Here is a 19,539-nt window from a genome sequence, read left to right as displayed (position 1 = left end):
AAAGTAACCTGGGCTTCCATAACACCTCAGTAGTGCCACAGGCTGATTGCCTTCATGATGCAGTAAAACATGCAAAAGGAGCCTTGACCATGTATTGAGTGCATAAATGAACATACTTTTCAAAAGGTCGTCATTTCTGTATTATAAATTCTTTATTCTAATATTTTGAGATACTGGATTTTTGATTTCCATGATCTGTAAGCCGTAATCAAGATTAAAAAAAAAAAAAGGCTTGAAATATTTCACTTTATGAGTACTAGAATATATTCTAGAAGCTAGAATATATGAAAAAGCCACTTTTTGAATTAAATAAACGATATAAATTTTTTTTTGATGCACCTGTATACACATAAATCAGTTCTGTGTTATGTACCAACCTATATAACAGGGACTCACACTGTTTAAAAAATGTAATATATGAAAGATATTAATACGTAAACAAAGTAATAACATAGCAGTTTGGTCAGGATTTCACTGAGCTTTTGTGAATCTTGCCAAAAGTGTTTAATTTTGCTGCAGCTTTTTCCAAAATTTGTGATGCAACTTTGTGCTTTTTTTATTAATTTTATTTATTTATTTATTTATTTATTTTTGATGAAATCTACTTGAATTGGTGAAATTGCAATTAAACAAAAGATTTGCACTGTCTTTCACAGTTACTGTATCTTTGTTGGTAAATGAGACCTTTTAGCTGTACTCATGTTCGACACACGTGAATCGAAGAGGACTTTGACTGAATGCTTGTTATGACATGAAGCATCTTTGCCCAAATCTGGAGAAAATCTGCAGTAATTGAAAATTTGCAAGCTCCTCAGAATTTTGTGGAGTTTGCTTGATTTTGTTTAAATAAATTTTGTTTAATACATTTATTTTACATATTAACTATTAATGCTGATACTATAAGTAACAACACCATTTTTGATATTTTAATTGCATTCCACAGATTCATACTTTCATATGCATGCTTCATATCAAAGTCTGTCCTCGTTTCAACCATCAGAAATGGGAAATTGGAAGCTAGTGAATAATATTCGATGTGATTCTGAGTTTATAAATTTGAAGATTGTGTTAATATTAGTAGTGCAGCTGTGTAACCTCCTGTGTGGGTAGATGTTTTGTCTTTCTGTCCAATCCCACCCCAACCCTTGCATTTTACAGTTTGACCACTGGTAATATACAAATCAATTGAAAAAGACAACACTAAACAATATCTATTCATTTATTTTAAAAAACACACCCAAAAAACACATTTATAATGGACACAAACACATAATGAAAGTATATATTCAGCACACTGTCTATAGTGCTGGAACAACAGACATTATAGACTAATACACAGAATTATAAGGTTGTAAAGATTTTAAATCAACATCTGCTCTCGTATGATACAAGTCTGAAGATGATTTAAATTTTTAGGTCAAAAACATCTGAATCTGAAAATTGCCATTTGGTTCTCTGTACCTTTAATCCCTGAAGTACTCTTTTGTGTGGTGATCAAAGTACAATTTATTAAGACAGGGATTTCCACATCTTTTTTTGTCATCTGAACCCCTTCACGTTGATTTGCCATAAGTACCCCATGAGACTTAAGTGGGATAACATTAAGTGCATTGGTGGATTTAATGATTTTAGGGTCTGGTTGTACCACCTTTAGCAGCAATAACTGCAAACAAATGCTTCTGATAACTGGAGATCAGTCTTTTACTTACTTCAAGGACTAGGACTTACTCCTATGTTTTGGATCATTGTCTTCCTGCATAATCCATTTGCGCTTGAGTTTCAACATATGGACTGAAGACCGGGCATTCTCCTTTAGGACTTTTTCATGTTTCCCTCAGTTATTGAAAATTGGCCAGGTCTTGAAGCAGCAAAGCATCCCAACACCCAAATACTTTTTTTCACAGCACTGTAGATGTGGTAAACAATTTTTAAAGAAAAGTTCATTGACACCAAACTGTTACGTTCTTCTTTTGTGATGTTTTTCCAGGCTTGTACTAAAGCTTATTTCAGTTGTTGGGGGGGGGGGGGGGGGGGTTCTCCCTTCAGTCTCCTCTTCAGGAGGTGAAATTCATGATCAGTTAGGTTAGGGTCTGGAGATTGACTTAGCCAGTCTAAAACTGTACACTTTTTTCTGCTTTTTTCCTTTGTTGTGTTTTGATCATTGTCTTGCTGCATGAGGAAATTCCTCAAAGATAGATTGGATACATCTCTCTGTAAATTGGCATAAATTAGGATTTCTATAGATTTCTGAATTCATTCTGCTGCTACCATTATCAGTTACATCATCAATAACAATTAATGAGCCCATTCCCGAAGCAGTCATGCAAGCCCAAGCCATGACACTACCTCCACCGTGCTTGACTGATGATTTATTATGTTTTGGATCATGAGCAGAACTTTTGTGGCTCATCTCTGTATTTCTTTGTAAATTTCAATATGGCCTTCAGATTCTTTCTGCTGATAAGTGGTATGCATTTTGTGGTATGGCCTCTATATTTCTGCCCTTGAAGTCTTCTTTGAACAGTAAGATTGTGATACCTTCACCCCAGCCCTGTTGAGGTAGTTGGTGATGTCACTGACTGCTGGTTTTGGGTTTTCACAGCTCTCACAATGTTTCAGTCATCAACTGCTGTTGTTTTCCTTGGTCGACTGGTTCCATGTCTGGTTGTAAGTATCTTAGTGGTTTTTTTTCTTTTTCAGGACATTCTAAATTCTTGTATTGGCTATGCGTAATAATTGACTGTGATTGATGTTCTCTCTTTTCTCAGCTTCAAAATGCCTTTCTTTTCTCCCATAGACAGCTCTCTGGTCTTCATGTTTGTTTATTCAAGAAATGTTGTCTTTACAGGTGAAACCCAGGGCTCAAACCAAGAGTAGGCATTCAGGGTTATTAATTGTTTAAACAGTCAATCTAACAGGTCACACCTGGGCAACAAGAAATTGTCTTCATGTCTTCAGTGTATAGCAAAAGCAATAGCATTGGCCTTGCCATTCCAATACTTCCAGAGGGGACTGTATGTAATAAAAGGCAAAACTTTTACATAATAGCTATACATAATAACAAGTAATGGACGTTCATCTCACCCAAAAACGTTTCTGTAAATATCTGCCTCAAACCACATCCAATTCTTCAGTGATAGCACACGGATTTGGTTTTGGACAAAGTGTGAATTATTGTAATCTATAAACATGAGCAAAACGTCACCATAGGTGAACAGTGTAATATTAGGGGGGCTGCATTTGGATAACCTGAATGGAATGGATGGAATTGTATCAGAAAGCTGGGAGTATAAACTTTATATATTTAACCTACAGACTATTCTTGTTATTTAACAGAAATGTTTTATTTAAAAATGGGATTCTGTAACTTAACAATGTAATATGAATCAAGTCTATAATTATTTTGTAAAGTTATGGAAAAGATTTTGAATGAGATAGACTTCCAGCACTTGTTAGCAACATAATTAAAAAATGCAAGAAAAAAATTAAAGAATGTCAGACACAAAACATGTCTCAACTAGAAGAATGTGTACATTTCTTCACAAATGATACCTTTAATAAACTGAGAGAGATGTGTGATTCTATATCAGCTTTTATGCCCCTAAAAATTTTGCTGTGAACATTTTAGCAAAGAAATGTGTAAAGTTATGCTTTAGAGATTGAACTGCGTAATTCAGCATTCCAGAGATTCAAAGTTGTTACATAAACAAAACAAACAAATGATTAATTTAATGCATGGAGTAGATGATCTTCTTTAATGGTATATGCAGAGACTTGAAATGTTGTGGGCTTTATTTCTAAAAGATACCAACATAAAAAATGAAACTTGACACAGATAAGGAACTTAGATGTCATGAAAAATGAGCTATTCTTCATATCTCACAGAGTAAAATTATACCAAACATGCACATTAGGAATATGTACAAAATATGACAAATGAATAAGCACGACACGTTTATACCACAGTGCTGTTGAATTCTCATATCTGACTGGTTAGAAGGTGTTGATTAATTTTCTATAACAGCAAGGCAAATGACAGGTTTATGTTAATGTGCTTGTTTTAATACAATATTATTTCTATAATATTAATAATATACACAGGGACTCATATGACACTCCTCATAAACAGTTAATGGTTGATATGGTAAAGTTTAAGGAAATATTTATTTAACACTTATGGAAGGAGTCTCCAGTGTGAGAGCTTTGTAACAATCACAGGTAAAGCTGTAACTTTACGTTTTCTGACGTGGGATAGTCTCCAGAACTGAGGGCACTGCAGTTTGCAGCTTCTCAGGAACATAACAAGCTGCAGTCTTTGTCTTATTAACCTCAAGTGAGAGAAAAGACATTCCGGTGTGGGAACAACTATTTATAGCTGTTTTAATGTAAGTGATCATTTAGAAGAACTAACTTGTTTTGCAACATTAAATACAGGGGTGAAAAATAACAAACTACATGACATGTTTTACTGTAATGGTAGATTTCTGAGTACAATTAAATCATTTTACATGAGTTTTTCAAAAATCAAATATTCAAATTCACTACACTACAGCTTGATCACTGTTAGAGGAACCCCAGATGACTGTAAGCCAATTAAAAGTCTTTATGTGCAAATTTTAAATAACTGAATTTTAAGACAAGACCCAACCCCTCCCGCGTCCCCCCCAAAGAAAAAAAAAATAAGGCAGTCTCCTGACAAAAGTCTACACTTCAGGTGCCAAATGCATCATCAGCAGCAGCAGCAATGTCTGAGACAGTGTCTGTCCCAGTTTTTAATGCTTCAGAAGAAACAGCATGATTATGACCTGCAAATTATGCATGCCAAAACGTATGGAGATATCGGCATTTCACAGCTCAACATCCAACCTGTGAGAACATGTACAGATAAACCATTAGCTAGATGACAGAACTAGACCAGCTTGCCTGATCTTTTGATATTTTATAGACTAAAATATTTGTATTAAATTTAAGATGAGGTTTTGTAGCGATTGCCTGTCATGTTAAATATACGTATGGTCAATGCTTAGGATAATGTGCAAGGGACATTTTTGATAGATAGCTAATTATGTAGCTACAAACATGTATGAATTAACATTGGCTGGCTAACAAACTCTATCAAGCTACTGGATCCACAGCAGTATTTGGCCTAGTTAGCTAGCCAGGTAATGTTACCTTTATTATTATAATGTTGATAATCAAGGTGGTGTTCACTTCATGTAATTTTTGTTGTTGTTTTTTTAATCATTCCTCACACATGGAACATTTTCAGATTAGTTGTGTCAATTGAGATTAAAAAAAAAAAGTAGTTTGTTAGGTAATTACTTAAGTAGTTTTTCACCATGACTCATTTACTCTTACTTAAGTAATTTTCCTTTCAGTGAAAAGATTTTCTTTTCAGATCACTACGTTCTTTTAATGAATCATTACTGCACTAGCAGTACTTTTACTCAAGTCAATTTGTATTGTACACTTTTCACCCCTGACTAAATGAGACTATAAACAGACAACGCATATGACATTATTATTGGCAACTTGCTATGGTGTAAGAGGAATAAAACAGTTCAGGACATGCACTTATAGGAAAATAATCAACTTTTGGATGGTAACAGTAACTCTTCTTTCCATCAGGCTGCATTTATTCCTAACATAGCAGTGGTACAAGGAAGGAGATAAAGAGTGTGAGGTTTGCATGTGTATACTCATACATACTGTTCTTTAGGGAAGGTGTATGAAGTGTTAGGCCCGTGTGGTGTAGGGTACGTGAACGTGTTGCTCTGAGTGCATGAGTGCTGGGGCAGAAAAGTGAGTGGTGGCTGGATGGGTGGAGAGTGCTGTTCTGGATAGCCGTCCTTATTGCACGCCAGATGATAATTGACACAATCAGCTGAGTTTGGAAGCTTGTCGTATATCTGGCTCTGGTTCTGTGGAAAGGGTGCACTGTATTACAGAGAGATATCTTGCAGTAATTATAGCACTCCTGCTTTAGTGCTTGTATGAAATTAAGTCACCGGATTCTGGTTTATGAGTAGCAGTTACAAGAAGACAAAATGATCCATCTGTTCTTTTAGTTACAAGGAAAACATCAACAGTTCATTTGTCATTGTCTGTTCACCAGTAGGAGGTGCTCTATATTCACAGACACTAAACCCTGGAGCACACATGCCTACTTTTCAGCTTAACAAGCAAGGTATAATGCATTAATGCATCTTTTTCAAGATGGCAAATAAACCACAAGGACTGAGTGCTGTCTTACCTGGAAGTCATCAGCTGGTTTCTTTTTAAAAGAAGAAGGCTTTTTACGGGCAGGAGAAGAGCCAGCCCTGTTGAGGACAAAGATCTTTAGGGAACAGAGGAATCGGTAAAGTGCAGGTTTCAAAAAATAAAACTGCCGCAAGACTATTCTTAATGACACTGTAGTGATATGGCAGATTTAAAACCTCTCTCTCAAAAAATTCCAGAGTAAACCTGCACATGCTCCAAGCAACCAGAAAGATCATGTCAGTTCAGTAAACCAGCAAAACGTGGTTTACCAGTAAGTATTTGTTATTCAAGTCACTTGGGCATGATGGCTGACCAAGTACACAGATGATCACTAACCAGTAAAACAATTTGGACAGACAAGCTGGAAATTCAGGACTGTTAACATTAATAGATATAATATTCATAGATATAAAAGAGACAAATAATGTACTTCATTGTAGGAATGAATACCAGAGAAATACTACTAGGCCATGCTTGGTATCAAGGGTTGATTGGATATTAGACTACTCAAAAACACACACTGTAGTGCATTACATTTTTTTTTTCTCTAAAAAATTAGTCAGATAAGCACACACGAATAGTTCTAGCATAGTATTCAGTATGCTAGTTGCATGGTACCCACGAGTCACTGTCGGTTTCACTTTGCTTCTTCCGCTGCTGTCTGTTGGCCATGAATACGATGACTGCTATACTGAGAATGATGCCGAGAGCAATCACCCATCCGAGGACACCCATCACCCTCTCGGCTGCGCTCAGTGGCTGGGGGGTTTCTGTGGGAAACACAGACGCTTGGTGATTGTCCTACCCTAAAAACGAACCTTTGTTCAGTTTTAGCAGCCTCTGTGAAATTGAAATTAGAGAGATATTATACAACAGTCATTTCTGGTCCACTAATTTGACTGGTCTAGCGGCGTTCTAAGAGTGCTTATATTTAGTATAACCACACTAGGATATTTCGCCGTGTGTATCACTGTGCTCGTCTGTGTTCGCCACATAAATTTCCACTCCTTAGTTTGAAACGGTTACTACGGTAGAATTAAAGGTGCTTCCAATTTTACTGGAAGCACCTTTAACACGACTGTATAAATCAATGTGAGCTAGCCTGCCAGCTAGCTATAAAGTGAGTGTACCTATTTCCGCTTGTGGAGCAAAAATAAACAACATTTGGCCAGATTGTGTCCGAAATGTCACTTACTCCATATTCATTTCTTGTTTATATTGAACTGTTGTATAAAAAGCAATATTATATCCACATGACTGTGATTACAGAACCAACAGCAAATCACAACCGCACCGATATTCAGTATTACTTCACTCTTGCTCATGTGATATTGTTTAATTATCTCAAAAAATCATTTCTTACTCAGAAATCAGCACAAAAAAAAGTACAAATGAATGGCATCATAACATGAATTATTCTCCATTGTTGATGAATAAGATGCCTCTGAAACATCAGTAACACTCTATGTTAAGGATCACTTAATTATTTAACACATTAGTTAACATGAACAAACTAAATTCAAATCTCAGCGATGTCGGTATGTAGGAATAAAGCATCATGGGGCATGTTGTTATAGGAAAATAATCAATGACATGGTGGTGTTACTGTTACCACCCTGAAGTTTTTTGTTTTTTCCTCTAACAGACTGTCCCAAAGTATTTTACTCCTCTAAGAACACAGCAATTTCCCAAGTATTAATAAAAAAAAATAATAATAATAATAATAAATGACTCATCACACTTTCAATTCATTTATAGTTGTAGAACATCTTCAAGGCAAGTTCATTATTGTTATCACTCACGTTATAGCAGCTATAAACAATCAATCCCTCTCTAGCTTCTATTTTTTTCTTTTTCTTTCTTGGTTAATAAGACAAAAAAAAAAAAAAAAAAGAAAGCAGCTTTTAACCATAAAGTGCAAACTCCTCTGTAGTGAAGACTTTCCTGTGGTGGAAAACCTACTGAATGTTGCAACACGCTGACACTGGAGACTCCTTCTACAGATGTTAAATTAACATCTGCTTACCGAAAATATCACCATATCAACAACCAATTAATTCATTGTTAAATCACAATATTTATTATTAGTCTTCGATCATGTGGCGCACCTATGATTTGCCTTCTTGCCATCTTTAGACTAATCGGAACTGAGAATTTCGATAGTGCTGTGTTGAAATGTTAACTAATCCAGTAAACAAGAAAAGTTGAAGAAATGTCATTGTAAAGCTTTATTGAAATTATATTTATTTTCTACTGGGTTTTAAGTGAACAGCACAAAACATTAACGCATTTCCTGTTTGAATATGTGTGTTTTTTGTGCCAGCTCAGCCCTGCAAATCGGGTCTGTCATGAATGGTTTTCATGTAAGCTTTCACTGCGTACATAGGACAATGTGACGTTAGTTCCTGACCAATGAAAGCCTGCCTCATATTGGATTTAGAAAGACAATGATTGGCTTCTGCCCAGGAAAAAAAAAAGACATGAGCCAGCCACAAACTAAAAGCCTCCAGCGAGTATATCTATCTCAAAAAGTCTCTAACACATCACTACTGCCGAGTGGAAAAAGGAATTCAGTGTCAGGACTAAATGACAACTAGCCAACAAGGCCAGTTACTCAGCAAAAAAACAAAACAAAACAGAAAGAAAAGCTTTTGTGCAACAAACAAGACCATTTGAGTGGAAAAGTGTTTCTTTTCCCCACACATGAAACTGATTACAGGAATTTTTACAGATGGATTTCCACATTTTATTTGCAAAAGAACAATTCATGTGCTTATGCCCAAAAATCCCAACAAATACATTTGCAAGCTCCACTCAAACTATTTAAAATACGATTACAACCAACAGCATTAGTTTAACAAATGACATGCCAGTGGAAATATACAGCATAGTAATTTGAGAATACTGACTTATTGCACAACACTCAACATATTTCAAATATTTACAATACACTATACAGAGTAATTAAATCCATGTGCAAAAGCAAAAACATATTAGTCATCACATTTCAGGATTAGGTAACACTTTGGTGAACAGAACTGTATTTGAGCACAACATATACACATTATACATGTTTTATTGTATTCCTTTGCACAGAACCAGTTACACTACAAGACGTTTATTCAGCAAATACTGTATGTACAAGCATGTTTTTTTTTTTTTTACTGTACTTTTAACTCAATAAATTACATCTTACACATCAAACCATAAATGAATTTAGGAGCTTTTCTGGCATTTGGTAGAACATGTTAACTTTTGCAATAGTCTTTGGTGAAGTTTATAATGCATGCACAGTGTTTAGTTGTAATACAGTATCTCACAAAAGTGAGTACACCCCTCACATTTTTGTAAATATTTGATTAAGCGATGACACCAAATTTAACACACCTGCTCCCCATTCACACCTGAGACCTTGTAACACTAACAAGTCACATGACGCCGGGGAGGGAAAATGGCTAATTGGGCCCAATTTGTACATTTTCACTTAGGGGTTTACTCACTTTTGTTGCCAGCGGTTTAGACATTAATGGCTGTGTGTTGAGTTATTTTGAGGGGACAGCAAATTTACACTGTTATACAAGCTGTACACTCACTACTTTACATTGTAGCAAAGGGTCATTTCTTCAGTGTTGTCACATGAAAAGATATAATCAAATATTTACAAACATGTGAGGGGTGTACTATATATATATACATATAAAACATGATTTCATGCAGCTCTAAAATATTAACCTAATTTGTACAACTATTATGGACTCTGAAGTCCATAATACAGATATTTAACCAGCTTGCAGCCTTTTTATCAGTTTTCACCACCATTTGCAGATCGGACACTAGTGTTCTAAATACATTTACTGGACATGGTTTGCTAAATTAGAGTTGAATTACCACAAATTTAAGTTATAACCTGCATTCCAGAATTGATTTGTCATCCATAGTTTGAGTTGAGCTTGGTTTTACTCTGGTGATCATTTAGTTGGGATCGGCATTGCTGTTACAGCCGAACTGATTCTGCGCTCTCGGCATGTGCAACTGTCACTGTTAGCCATTTACTTTCTTTATATGGTCACAGCTTCCTGAGATAACACACGTACTTCTGCACAATGTGCTTAATTTCCGTTTCAATGACTATGAAAACAACCTTGTCAGCTAATTGGGAAGATAGTGCTTCAACCAAAAGTCCAAGGGTAAAGTTGGATCTGATCCAACTTCTCTTATAAGCCTAACCCTAACCCAGTCAACAGTGTACAACGTAAAACAACACACTTACATTTAACACATTTATCCAGCCTGAAGATAGGATTATCTGGATTAGCTAGCTGGTCCATGCCGTGGACTTTTTGTTCTGCAGTGAGATGTACTTGGAACGTTATTTGTTGATCATCTGCTACTTTCAGCCAGTTTTGATTAGAATGTGAGATTTAAACCAGTCAGTGTTGTAAGACTGAGATTAATCAACAGAGTAAAATATGTTTTGCAGCACCAGGTAGCTGCTAACACAGGACTGATTACAATTAGCATAATAAATATTACAAATTGTTTAAAGCTATAAAAAGCAGAATGTTAAGAGCATGCATTAACAGTGAACCTAAAACATAACACTGTGCTGATTACATGTCAAATCCATCCATCCATCCATCCATCCATCCATCCATTATCTGTATTGCTTATCCTACACAAGTTGCAGGGGCGCCTACAGCCTATTCCAGGGAACACAGGGCACAAGGTGAGTGACAGTCTGAACAGGATACCAACCCACTGCAGGGCACAATCGCACACACACTCACGCACCACTCTGGAGGAGGAAACCAGAGTACCTGGAGGAAGCCCCCGAAGCACACGGAGAACATGCAAACATGGAGAACATGCGCATACAGGGCGGAGGCGAGATTTGAGCCCCCAACCCTTGGGGTGCGAGGCAAACGCACTAAGCCACCGTGCCCCAATGTTAAATATCAGTCATGTCAAATATGATTGTTTTGCCCAGTAATTGCACTGTAATGATGTACCAATAAATTCGCCAGTATGATTCCTCCATTTTTAACCGGGATAGAGCATTTTTCCTGTTTCTGTATGAAAACTAGCCAGCTAGCTATACTCTGAGCACAGGAAAATCAAGGTGACAGCTGCTGAAGGTTTACTGCAGGAGGACAAAAAAGAAGTGTAGATGTCATTTGCCCCTATTACTAGCATGTTTTCTTTTGATCATTTTCACTCATTTACATATGTCTATTATTTAATAAAGCAAGATTGGTTGATCGTAGATTTATTAATGAAATTATTAAATGACAAATTCTGAATGCCACAATTGCTTCTACTACAGTCTGGCATCCATCCTATCACTTATCCATTTGAACTATACAGATGAAACAGTGATCTTGTTTGATTTTTATTTCCTTATACACCATAAAATTAATCCCTGGATACACATCTGTTGTTCCTTGCTCCCTTATTAAAAATCCCTTGCTTCCCTTTGCACTTGTTTTTCTGCAGTCCTAAATGCTGCAGCAATTGTGGATTGCAGTGTTCTCACACAGCCTAAATAAACTAGACCAAGCAGATAAACACACTCGGCTTTGATTCAAATGCACTAAATGCTGCTGATGCGAAAGCCTCCTTAAGGAAAAGGAGCAGAGTAAAGGAGCAGCGCTGTTCTTGGTGGGGGGCGGAGCTAGTTTCCAGGCCAGAAAAAAGTAAACAAAAACCATAGGTTATTGGTCATAGGTTTTCTAACATTATAAGTATATATTTATTACCAAGAAACACTTTTAAACATTACAAGCCGCACCTTTAAAGCAGTAATCATATTTTAAAAATCCAACTGAGATTGGCTTTAGGCATAATTCAGCCACACATCAAAACACCATCTGGGCCTGGATTTCAAACACGATGCCATAAGTCTCACTCTAAGCACTCACTCTAACACTCTGGGAAATAAAAGTGCATTTGTAACTAAGCTCTGTCCCACAGATGCTATAAAACACTGCACCTAAATCTTCACTGTTTACCAAAGGCTTCTGGTGCAGTCAATCATATTAGACTCATAAAAGCATTGAAAAGCAGCAGATTTTGTACTTGTGCTACTGGCTCTCATATTTACTGACTTGAAATTCATTTCCAATAGATGCGAACTTGTGATTAGAAATATATTTATTTCCTGGTGTTCATTTTGTATGTTTGACACAACCTATTTGACTTATGTTACTGTCAATCACACATGAAAGAACTGTATGGCGAAAGTTATTGCAGTATTTATCTAAGCAAAAATCACACATTGTAATCTGTTTCATTTTTATTTTGTGCTTTTAGCATCTGATCATCTCACTTCATAATATCTGACAAAAATATCAACCGTTTGGCGAACCATCGTGAAGCCCTGCTTGTTAGGAAAGTAACAATGGAAATGCCAAGTACCAATCCATGTGTTTTGCCTTATCACAGTTTATCATGCAGTCCATACAGGATTTTGCAGTATTTTTTAAAAAATTATTTTAAAATAAATTTCCGATGTAATTTGCAGAGTTTTTTGTGCGTTTTTGCAGAAAACTGCTTGAATTGGCGAAATTGCATTTGAACAAATCTGTTGTGCATGGCCTGAAAACATGGCCAAAAATGAGATCTTTATGCTGTACTCATGTTCAACGCAGGTGAATTGAAGAGGGCTTTGACTGAATGCATGTTGTGATGACATCACATGACACGTCTTGGCTCAAATCTGCAGAAAATCTGTAGTCATTTTGAAAAATTGCAAGCTCTTCTGAATATCGCAGAGTTTGCTTGATTTTGTGTTAATCGCAAATTCCTGGACGGACTGAATAGAAATCAATCAGTCACAAAATGTTTTGTGTTTGTGCATGCATACTTGCTCCATGTTTGGTTCGATTTTAATAAACTGCTTTTTCTTTTGTCCTTGATTTTAGTGTCTGTTGACACTTTTTGACGTGAAATTTTACACTTTAGTCTCTTATTCTCATTTATTCTCTTAATCTACAATATCTAGTATGATAGCAACGTATCAATAAAGTACAACACTAACAGCGACAGTGCAAAATTTTCACAGTAAATAAAGTGCCTGCAAAATGTCTGAATGTTTCTGAAATGTCTGAACCCGTTCGGTATGTGCGTGAGATGCTGTGACCTCTTTTTTTGCCATCACTAGATGTTTAGACTTCACTGACTTTACACATTCCAACTGTCTCACTCTGTGACCATGGCCTGATAAAGCCAAGGTCAGGTGTGAGAATATCTGCTGTGCAGGGTGTGAAAGATCCCCACCACAACATGCTGTTCATTTATATATATATATATATATATATATATATATATATATATATATATATATATAATCTAACAAATCTGCTCTTTTATCTGCCATTATCTTCTCTATTAAGTGCTGACAATGAATTATGACATCATCCCAAAAAACGGGTCAAAGTAAGGAACAAATCACAACAGTTGCTGTTACCAGCCTGAAATTGATTCCTTTTTTTTTCTATAACAGCACATCCTGTAGTGTTTTATCCTTATACCGCAGCAATTATACTTTTGATCTGTTTATAGTTACATTTAATGGTGTGCATATTGAACATATGGAAAACAAGCTAGTTCCTGTTATCACTTATGTTATAGCAGCTATAAACCGTCGCTTCTTCACTTTCTCTTAAAGTTAATAATAACAAAGCAGCTTGCTAATGACAAAAGGCAGCTTAAAAATTACAGACTGTTGCAAAGCGACACAGGAGCCTCCTTCCAAAAATGTTAAATAGACATCTGCTTATCGAAAGCTTTGCCATATTAATAAATGTTTTACTTTGTTAATTAACACTTAAATTTTTTTTTTATTAGACTTAGATTATGTGGCGTGTTTGATGTAAAAGCCCCTGTGACTTAGTTTTTACTATAGAAACAATAACATAGTAGAACTAACACATAATGATTTTCCTCGTAGCTGGAATTACGGTACTGTCAGAGCTGCTGTTACAGAACATTAAACACCTTCAGGCCAGTCAGGAACGAGAGTTTACAAGCACTGTGGTATAATTTACCTGACAAATGTATTACAAATCAGAAACAGGACCAGTGAATGCTTGTAAAATGCTCATTATTCTGGACTGCATTCCAACACCAGCGATTAATTTAAAGCTGACCCATATTTATTTGGATTTTAAGCTCTATTTTCTAGCATGTAAGTCGGGACAGAATTCTAACAATGGCACGTAGATGACTTTATATACAAAGATTTTTTTCCCCCTCATTTTCCCTTTCTTTTCACACATACCACTCCTCTTTAGAGATGACAGAACCATCCTTTTGAGGAACCATATCCACCGAGACTTCCACTTCAGACCCATAGCCTTCCCTGTAGCTCTGTTCATTATATCTCAACCTGTTGTCCTCCACTGGACTGTAGCTCTCCATCCTGTTGGGAGGATGATTATGGAACTCCTGAACACTTTCACCTAAGAAACTGGGGCCTCCATAAAGTTCGGGTTTCTTCTCATCCTCAGGATAGTTCAGGTCTTCGGGATAGGTCAGGCTCTGAGGCAGAGAGGGGCACGATGATAGGTCACTAGCTTTGCCAAAGCCGTTGGCCAGGACCTGTTTTTTGGTGCTGTAATCTCCTTTAAACTTGCGCCTTTGCCGATGAAAGAAGACCACCAACAAAACAATGGCTGCCAGCAGCACTGTACCACACACAACCGCTCCACCAATAGCAGCGCCTGCTCGCTGTTGCTCGGCATGTGTAGAGCTAGGGGACTCTGGGTAAGGAGAGATGGAAGGGAAGAGGGTATAAAGGCTTTCTCTAATTCCTCTAATAGCCTGACTTCACATAGTTAAAGCTGCTGGATGTATGTTTTGGTATTTTAAATCTTAAACAGGTTTTTTTAGATGGGAGATTTCTAATAGCATAGATTGAAGCAATTACAAGTCAATACAAATTAAAGGCTGTGTCCCAAACCAAATACTTTAAATAGCTTTTTAATAATGACTCCATTGTTGTGCTGACATACCATTTATGCAGTTTGGGTCGCAATTTAATTGTCCACTGTCATTAAAGAGAAATGTCTTCATCAAGAGCTTGTGTTTTGGTTAACATGCCACAATTAGCTGGCTAATTCCCTCTGTTGACTGTTTTTGTTTTTTATTTCCCCGTGCTCTGTTTGTGTATTTCTGACTTGATCCATGACTTTGCTGTTTAATTGTGCTCATTCTTTGGAATCAGAAGACAGCAAGAAACTAGCATAGCAAGATATGTTTCTAATGTTAGCTAGCTTGCTGAAACCAATAGTTGTTGGGCTCTCATAGTGCACTTTTCCTGCTGTCCTTTATCACACTTCTGGATGTAGCTCTGAGGCCCATGTAAGATAATATTAATCCAGCTAATGTTAGCTAGTTAGTTAAAACAAAAGCTCTTTTTAAAGAAGAAACTTGCTCCAGTCTGATTTCTGGTCTGTTTGTGCAGGGCCATGTTGTGATTCGTGTGTATCAAAAGCAGATGATCGCAAACTGGCTGGTGAAGTAACTACCTAGCTAGCTCAAAGACAGAGTAAAGAAACAAATAACTTAGTCACTTCCGAGGTGTGTACTGCTATTATCTGATGCTTTGTCATTTGATTTGATTTGTGTTCTCCACCCTGTCGTTTAGCTAAAGACTGTAACTAATGATAGCCGTCTAGCTTGATAACATTGGGCATGTGTATGAAAATTTCCACTATTTTTTTCTCCCGTGACTCGTTTTTTTTTCTTTCATTTTAAACAACAAATTAAAATCCTACATGCAGCAGCTTTGAATAGAATGATGAAAAGGGAGGTAAATGAGGGAAAGTGGATGACAATCCCGTCTGAAAAAACCCTTTAAACCCATTACCATTATTGGTCCTTAATGGTATCCACTAGACATAACACAGTGTCAATAGAAGCCAACAAATTATCAGTAAAGACCCACAGGGACCATTACAGTTTCCCATAAAACCAATACAATTCCCATTAAAACCATTACAAATTCTATGAGGGTTTCTATTGTTTTTTTTCAGAAGGGGTGCTTTAATAACTTGAGCACTGTCACTCAGGAGAAGAGATCCAAGCATGCAGCAGACACACAGAAGCAAGCATCAATGCATCTTTATAATAGACCAATTTTGACAGAACATGACAATCCATTACCACGAGCAAGCAAGTACAGCCATAAATCAGACATCATGCAGTATTTCAGTGTTGTTACAAGATTTCTATGAGCTTTATACATAGATCACATCAAGCATCAAACACACACAAAACATGCAGCTCGAAGAACATTGAGATGAACCAGAAAAGGATGAGATTCTATTCCAAAAAATCATCACGACTAAGAAAGGCTTATATAATGGTGATGTTTCAGAGGCAGTCGAATACACTGGCAATAGCATTCTCACACAAAACATGCATGATGAGCACTTTTACATTCTGAGCTTTAAATTCCAGCCCTTACCTGTTATAATCACCTCGACTGATGCCGAACCTGTACCGATACTGTTGGTGGCATCGCACATGTACGTCCCCGCCATCTCATAGGTCACAGGACCCTTAAAGATTAGTGTCTCCTCACGTTGCTCGGCTGTATTTGGCATGGAGCCATTCAGACTACGAGGACAAAAAAAAGGTAAAACGGGATGAAAACAGTGTTATAAACACCCATATAAAATTCGACAGAGATGTTTCCTCCAGTCCTCTAGCCCTTGTTTCCAATGCAATGCTAGAAATACCATTAAAATACACTTAAAATATGGAAGGAAGCTATTGAAGAAAAGTTATCACACATTTGACCTTGCCGTGACCTTGACCCTGTTTGGATCAATTCCAAAATCAAATCAGGTTACAATGATAATTCCATATAAACATTCAACCACTCGTTCTTGAGATATCACACTAAAGAGAATCTCCGATAGATGCATGGACAGACACGATTCAAAAATTGTAGCTATCCAAAAAAAAAAAATAAATAAATGGATGTTTAGTTCCTGAACATAAACATGTACGTAATACCTCTGTATGACAAACAGAAAGGAAGCTAAAGAAGAAAAACTATTTCAGACATATGACCTTGCTGTGACTTTAACCCTGTTTGGATCAATTCCAAAATCAAAGCAGTTCATCTAGTGGTTACAGAGATAATTCCATATAAATCCTACAAACGTGCAACCACTGCTTCTTGAGATATTGCTAACGAGAATCTCGGACGGACGGACGGGCTGACAGATGGATAATCCAAAAAAATACTCATAAAGACTTAAAATAACACAACTGCTGATTATGTAAGGAATAATGGGGTGTGGTGTTATAGGAAACATCAACAACAGGGTGGTGTGATGCGACATGATGCCTTAATATTACCACCCCGTAGTGGATCATTTTTCCTATCAGAGCACAATCCGTGTTTAATTTGTCTTATACCATAGCCAATAATTATTTTTTTTATTTAGTAATGAAAAACACATCATCCTTTTTTAACCACTTATAGATACATTTCATGTAGTAGAACCCAATATTGTCTCCAAGAGAAATTAGTTTCTGCTATCAATTGCGTTATAGCAAATGTAGTCTTGAAGTTCCATCCATCCATTATCCATACCCCTTATTCTACACAGGACTGTCGGGGACCTGGAGCCTATCCCAGGGAACGCAGGACAGAGGTCAGGGGACACTCTGGACGCCAACCCATCACAGGGCACAATCACACACATGTTCACACACTATGGACAATTTGGAAATGTCAATCAGGTAATCTCTGCGCTCATAGGCCGGAGATGGGATTCAAACCCCCATCCCCAAGGGTGCGAGGCAAATGTGCTAACCACTAAGCCACCATGTACCCATATCTTCAAGTTAATAAGTCAAAAATGTGACTTGTCATGTTATCAAGAAGCCACAAAAAGTCCCTTTGTCCAGAAAACTCTAAGTCCTCTGTGGCAGCAAATTGACTGAACATTAAAAAGGGCTAAAGCTGGAGACTGCTTCCATGACTGTTACATGAACGTCACTTTATAGAAAGTTTCTTCGTATCAACAGTCAGGCTATATGTTTTTCTTACATAACAACATGTTTGTAATCCGTTTATCATACGTTCTTGTGAATGAATTGTTGTTATAGAAATGATAACGTATTAGAACAAGCCAGAAATACAGTCAGAGCTGCTGTTATAGGACATTAATCGAGAGTTGAGAGTTTAACAGCACTGTCATATAAAATCCATCCACCCATCCATTTTCTGTATCGCTTATCCTACACAGGGTCGCAGGGAACCTGGAGCACATCCCAGGGGACTCGGGGCACAAGGCGGGGGACACCCTGGACAGGGTGGCAATGCATCACAGGGCACTGTCATATAAAATCAACTTTGAAAATCTTTTAAGTCACTTAAATCAAACAACACCTCCACCGCCCCGCCCCCTACATTTCAGTTCAACAAAATTTGTGAACACACTGGAGATTGTACATATTTCATACCGTTTGGTATTTCATAGTCTGTATTTGCATATTACAGCATTTTTTCACTCGTCACACTGTTGTCACGCAACTCACTTTTTCACACAATTCCACTTTTAAAAACACATTTTATTAAGCTGAGGCTGAATTTAATGCTCAAGAAACCAGTGTGGAATATACCGTTCCATAGTGCAAAAGTTTGCACCCCCCATGATTTCTGGGTAACAAATCATTTACGTTTATGGCATTTTGTAGACTCCTTATCCAGAGTGACTTACATTTATCTCACTCATACATCTGAGCAATTAAGGTTAAGGGCCTTGCTCAAGGGCCCAACAATGGCAGCTTGGCCTTACAACCTTCGGAGGAGTAGACCAACACCTTAAGCACTGAGCTATCACTGCCCAACAACAGAAGGGAACAAGGAAGGAAATTTTTATAGAAAAATAGTGGGAAAATCAAAATGAAATACATTTCAACATGATCTTCTTGGTCTGCAGACCTGAACTAAAGAAAGCAGAAGAAATATTGTAAGAAAAAATCAATAGCCAAGCGGTTTGGCAGAATTAGACCTGAGATGTCAGGAAGAATTACAACTGGGGAGAGGGTCCAAAAATGGATCTAAGGATACAAAAAAAAAAAGATGCAGATTTCTGAAAACACATTACTGATTTTTTTTTAACTATTGGTATCTTAACATATGCAACTCAACCATTTTATTACCATTTTGTTACAAAGCAACATCTGTGAAACCCAACACATTTATTTTGTCCCAAGGGCATGCAAACTTTTGCACTCAACTGCATATATACCCAT

The 19,539-nt window shown here is 36.9% G+C and overlaps 1 protein-coding gene across 3 annotated transcripts in view; it reads right to left on the bottom strand.

Annotated features, from left to right (window-relative positions):
- Nucleotides 1–2,034: 2,034 nt before the first annotated feature.
- nectin1a (nectin cell adhesion molecule 1a) overlaps nt 2,035–19,539 on the bottom strand; it is a 42,788-nt gene continuing 25,283 nt past the window's right edge. Inside the window, exons 5-8 of one of the 3 annotated variants that reach the window (XM_017493241.3) lie at nt 16,730–16,881; nt 6,884–7,031; nt 6,254–6,320; nt 2,035–5,921 (exon numbers count right to left, since the gene is read on the bottom strand). In XM_017493241.3, coding sequence (XP_017348730.1) covers nt 5,700–5,921; nt 6,254–6,320; nt 6,884–7,031; nt 16,730–16,881 — 589 coding nt within the window. In that variant the 3' untranslated portion in view covers nt 2,035–5,699. Of the gene's footprint in view, nt 5,922–6,253; nt 6,321–6,883; nt 7,032–13,600; nt 15,021–16,729; nt 16,882–19,539 lie in introns of those variants that run through there. The other 2 variants (XM_053687835.1, XM_017493240.3) reach the window with 2 other exon arrangements.

Source organism: Ictalurus punctatus, chromosome 18 (genome assembly GCF_001660625.3).
Source record: "Ictalurus punctatus breed USDA103 chromosome 18, Coco_2.0, whole genome shotgun sequence".
In the NCBI taxonomy this organism is placed as follows: Eukaryota; Metazoa; Chordata; class Actinopteri; order Siluriformes; family Ictaluridae; genus Ictalurus; species Ictalurus punctatus.
This window is presented reverse-complemented; position numbering and strand designations above follow the sequence as displayed.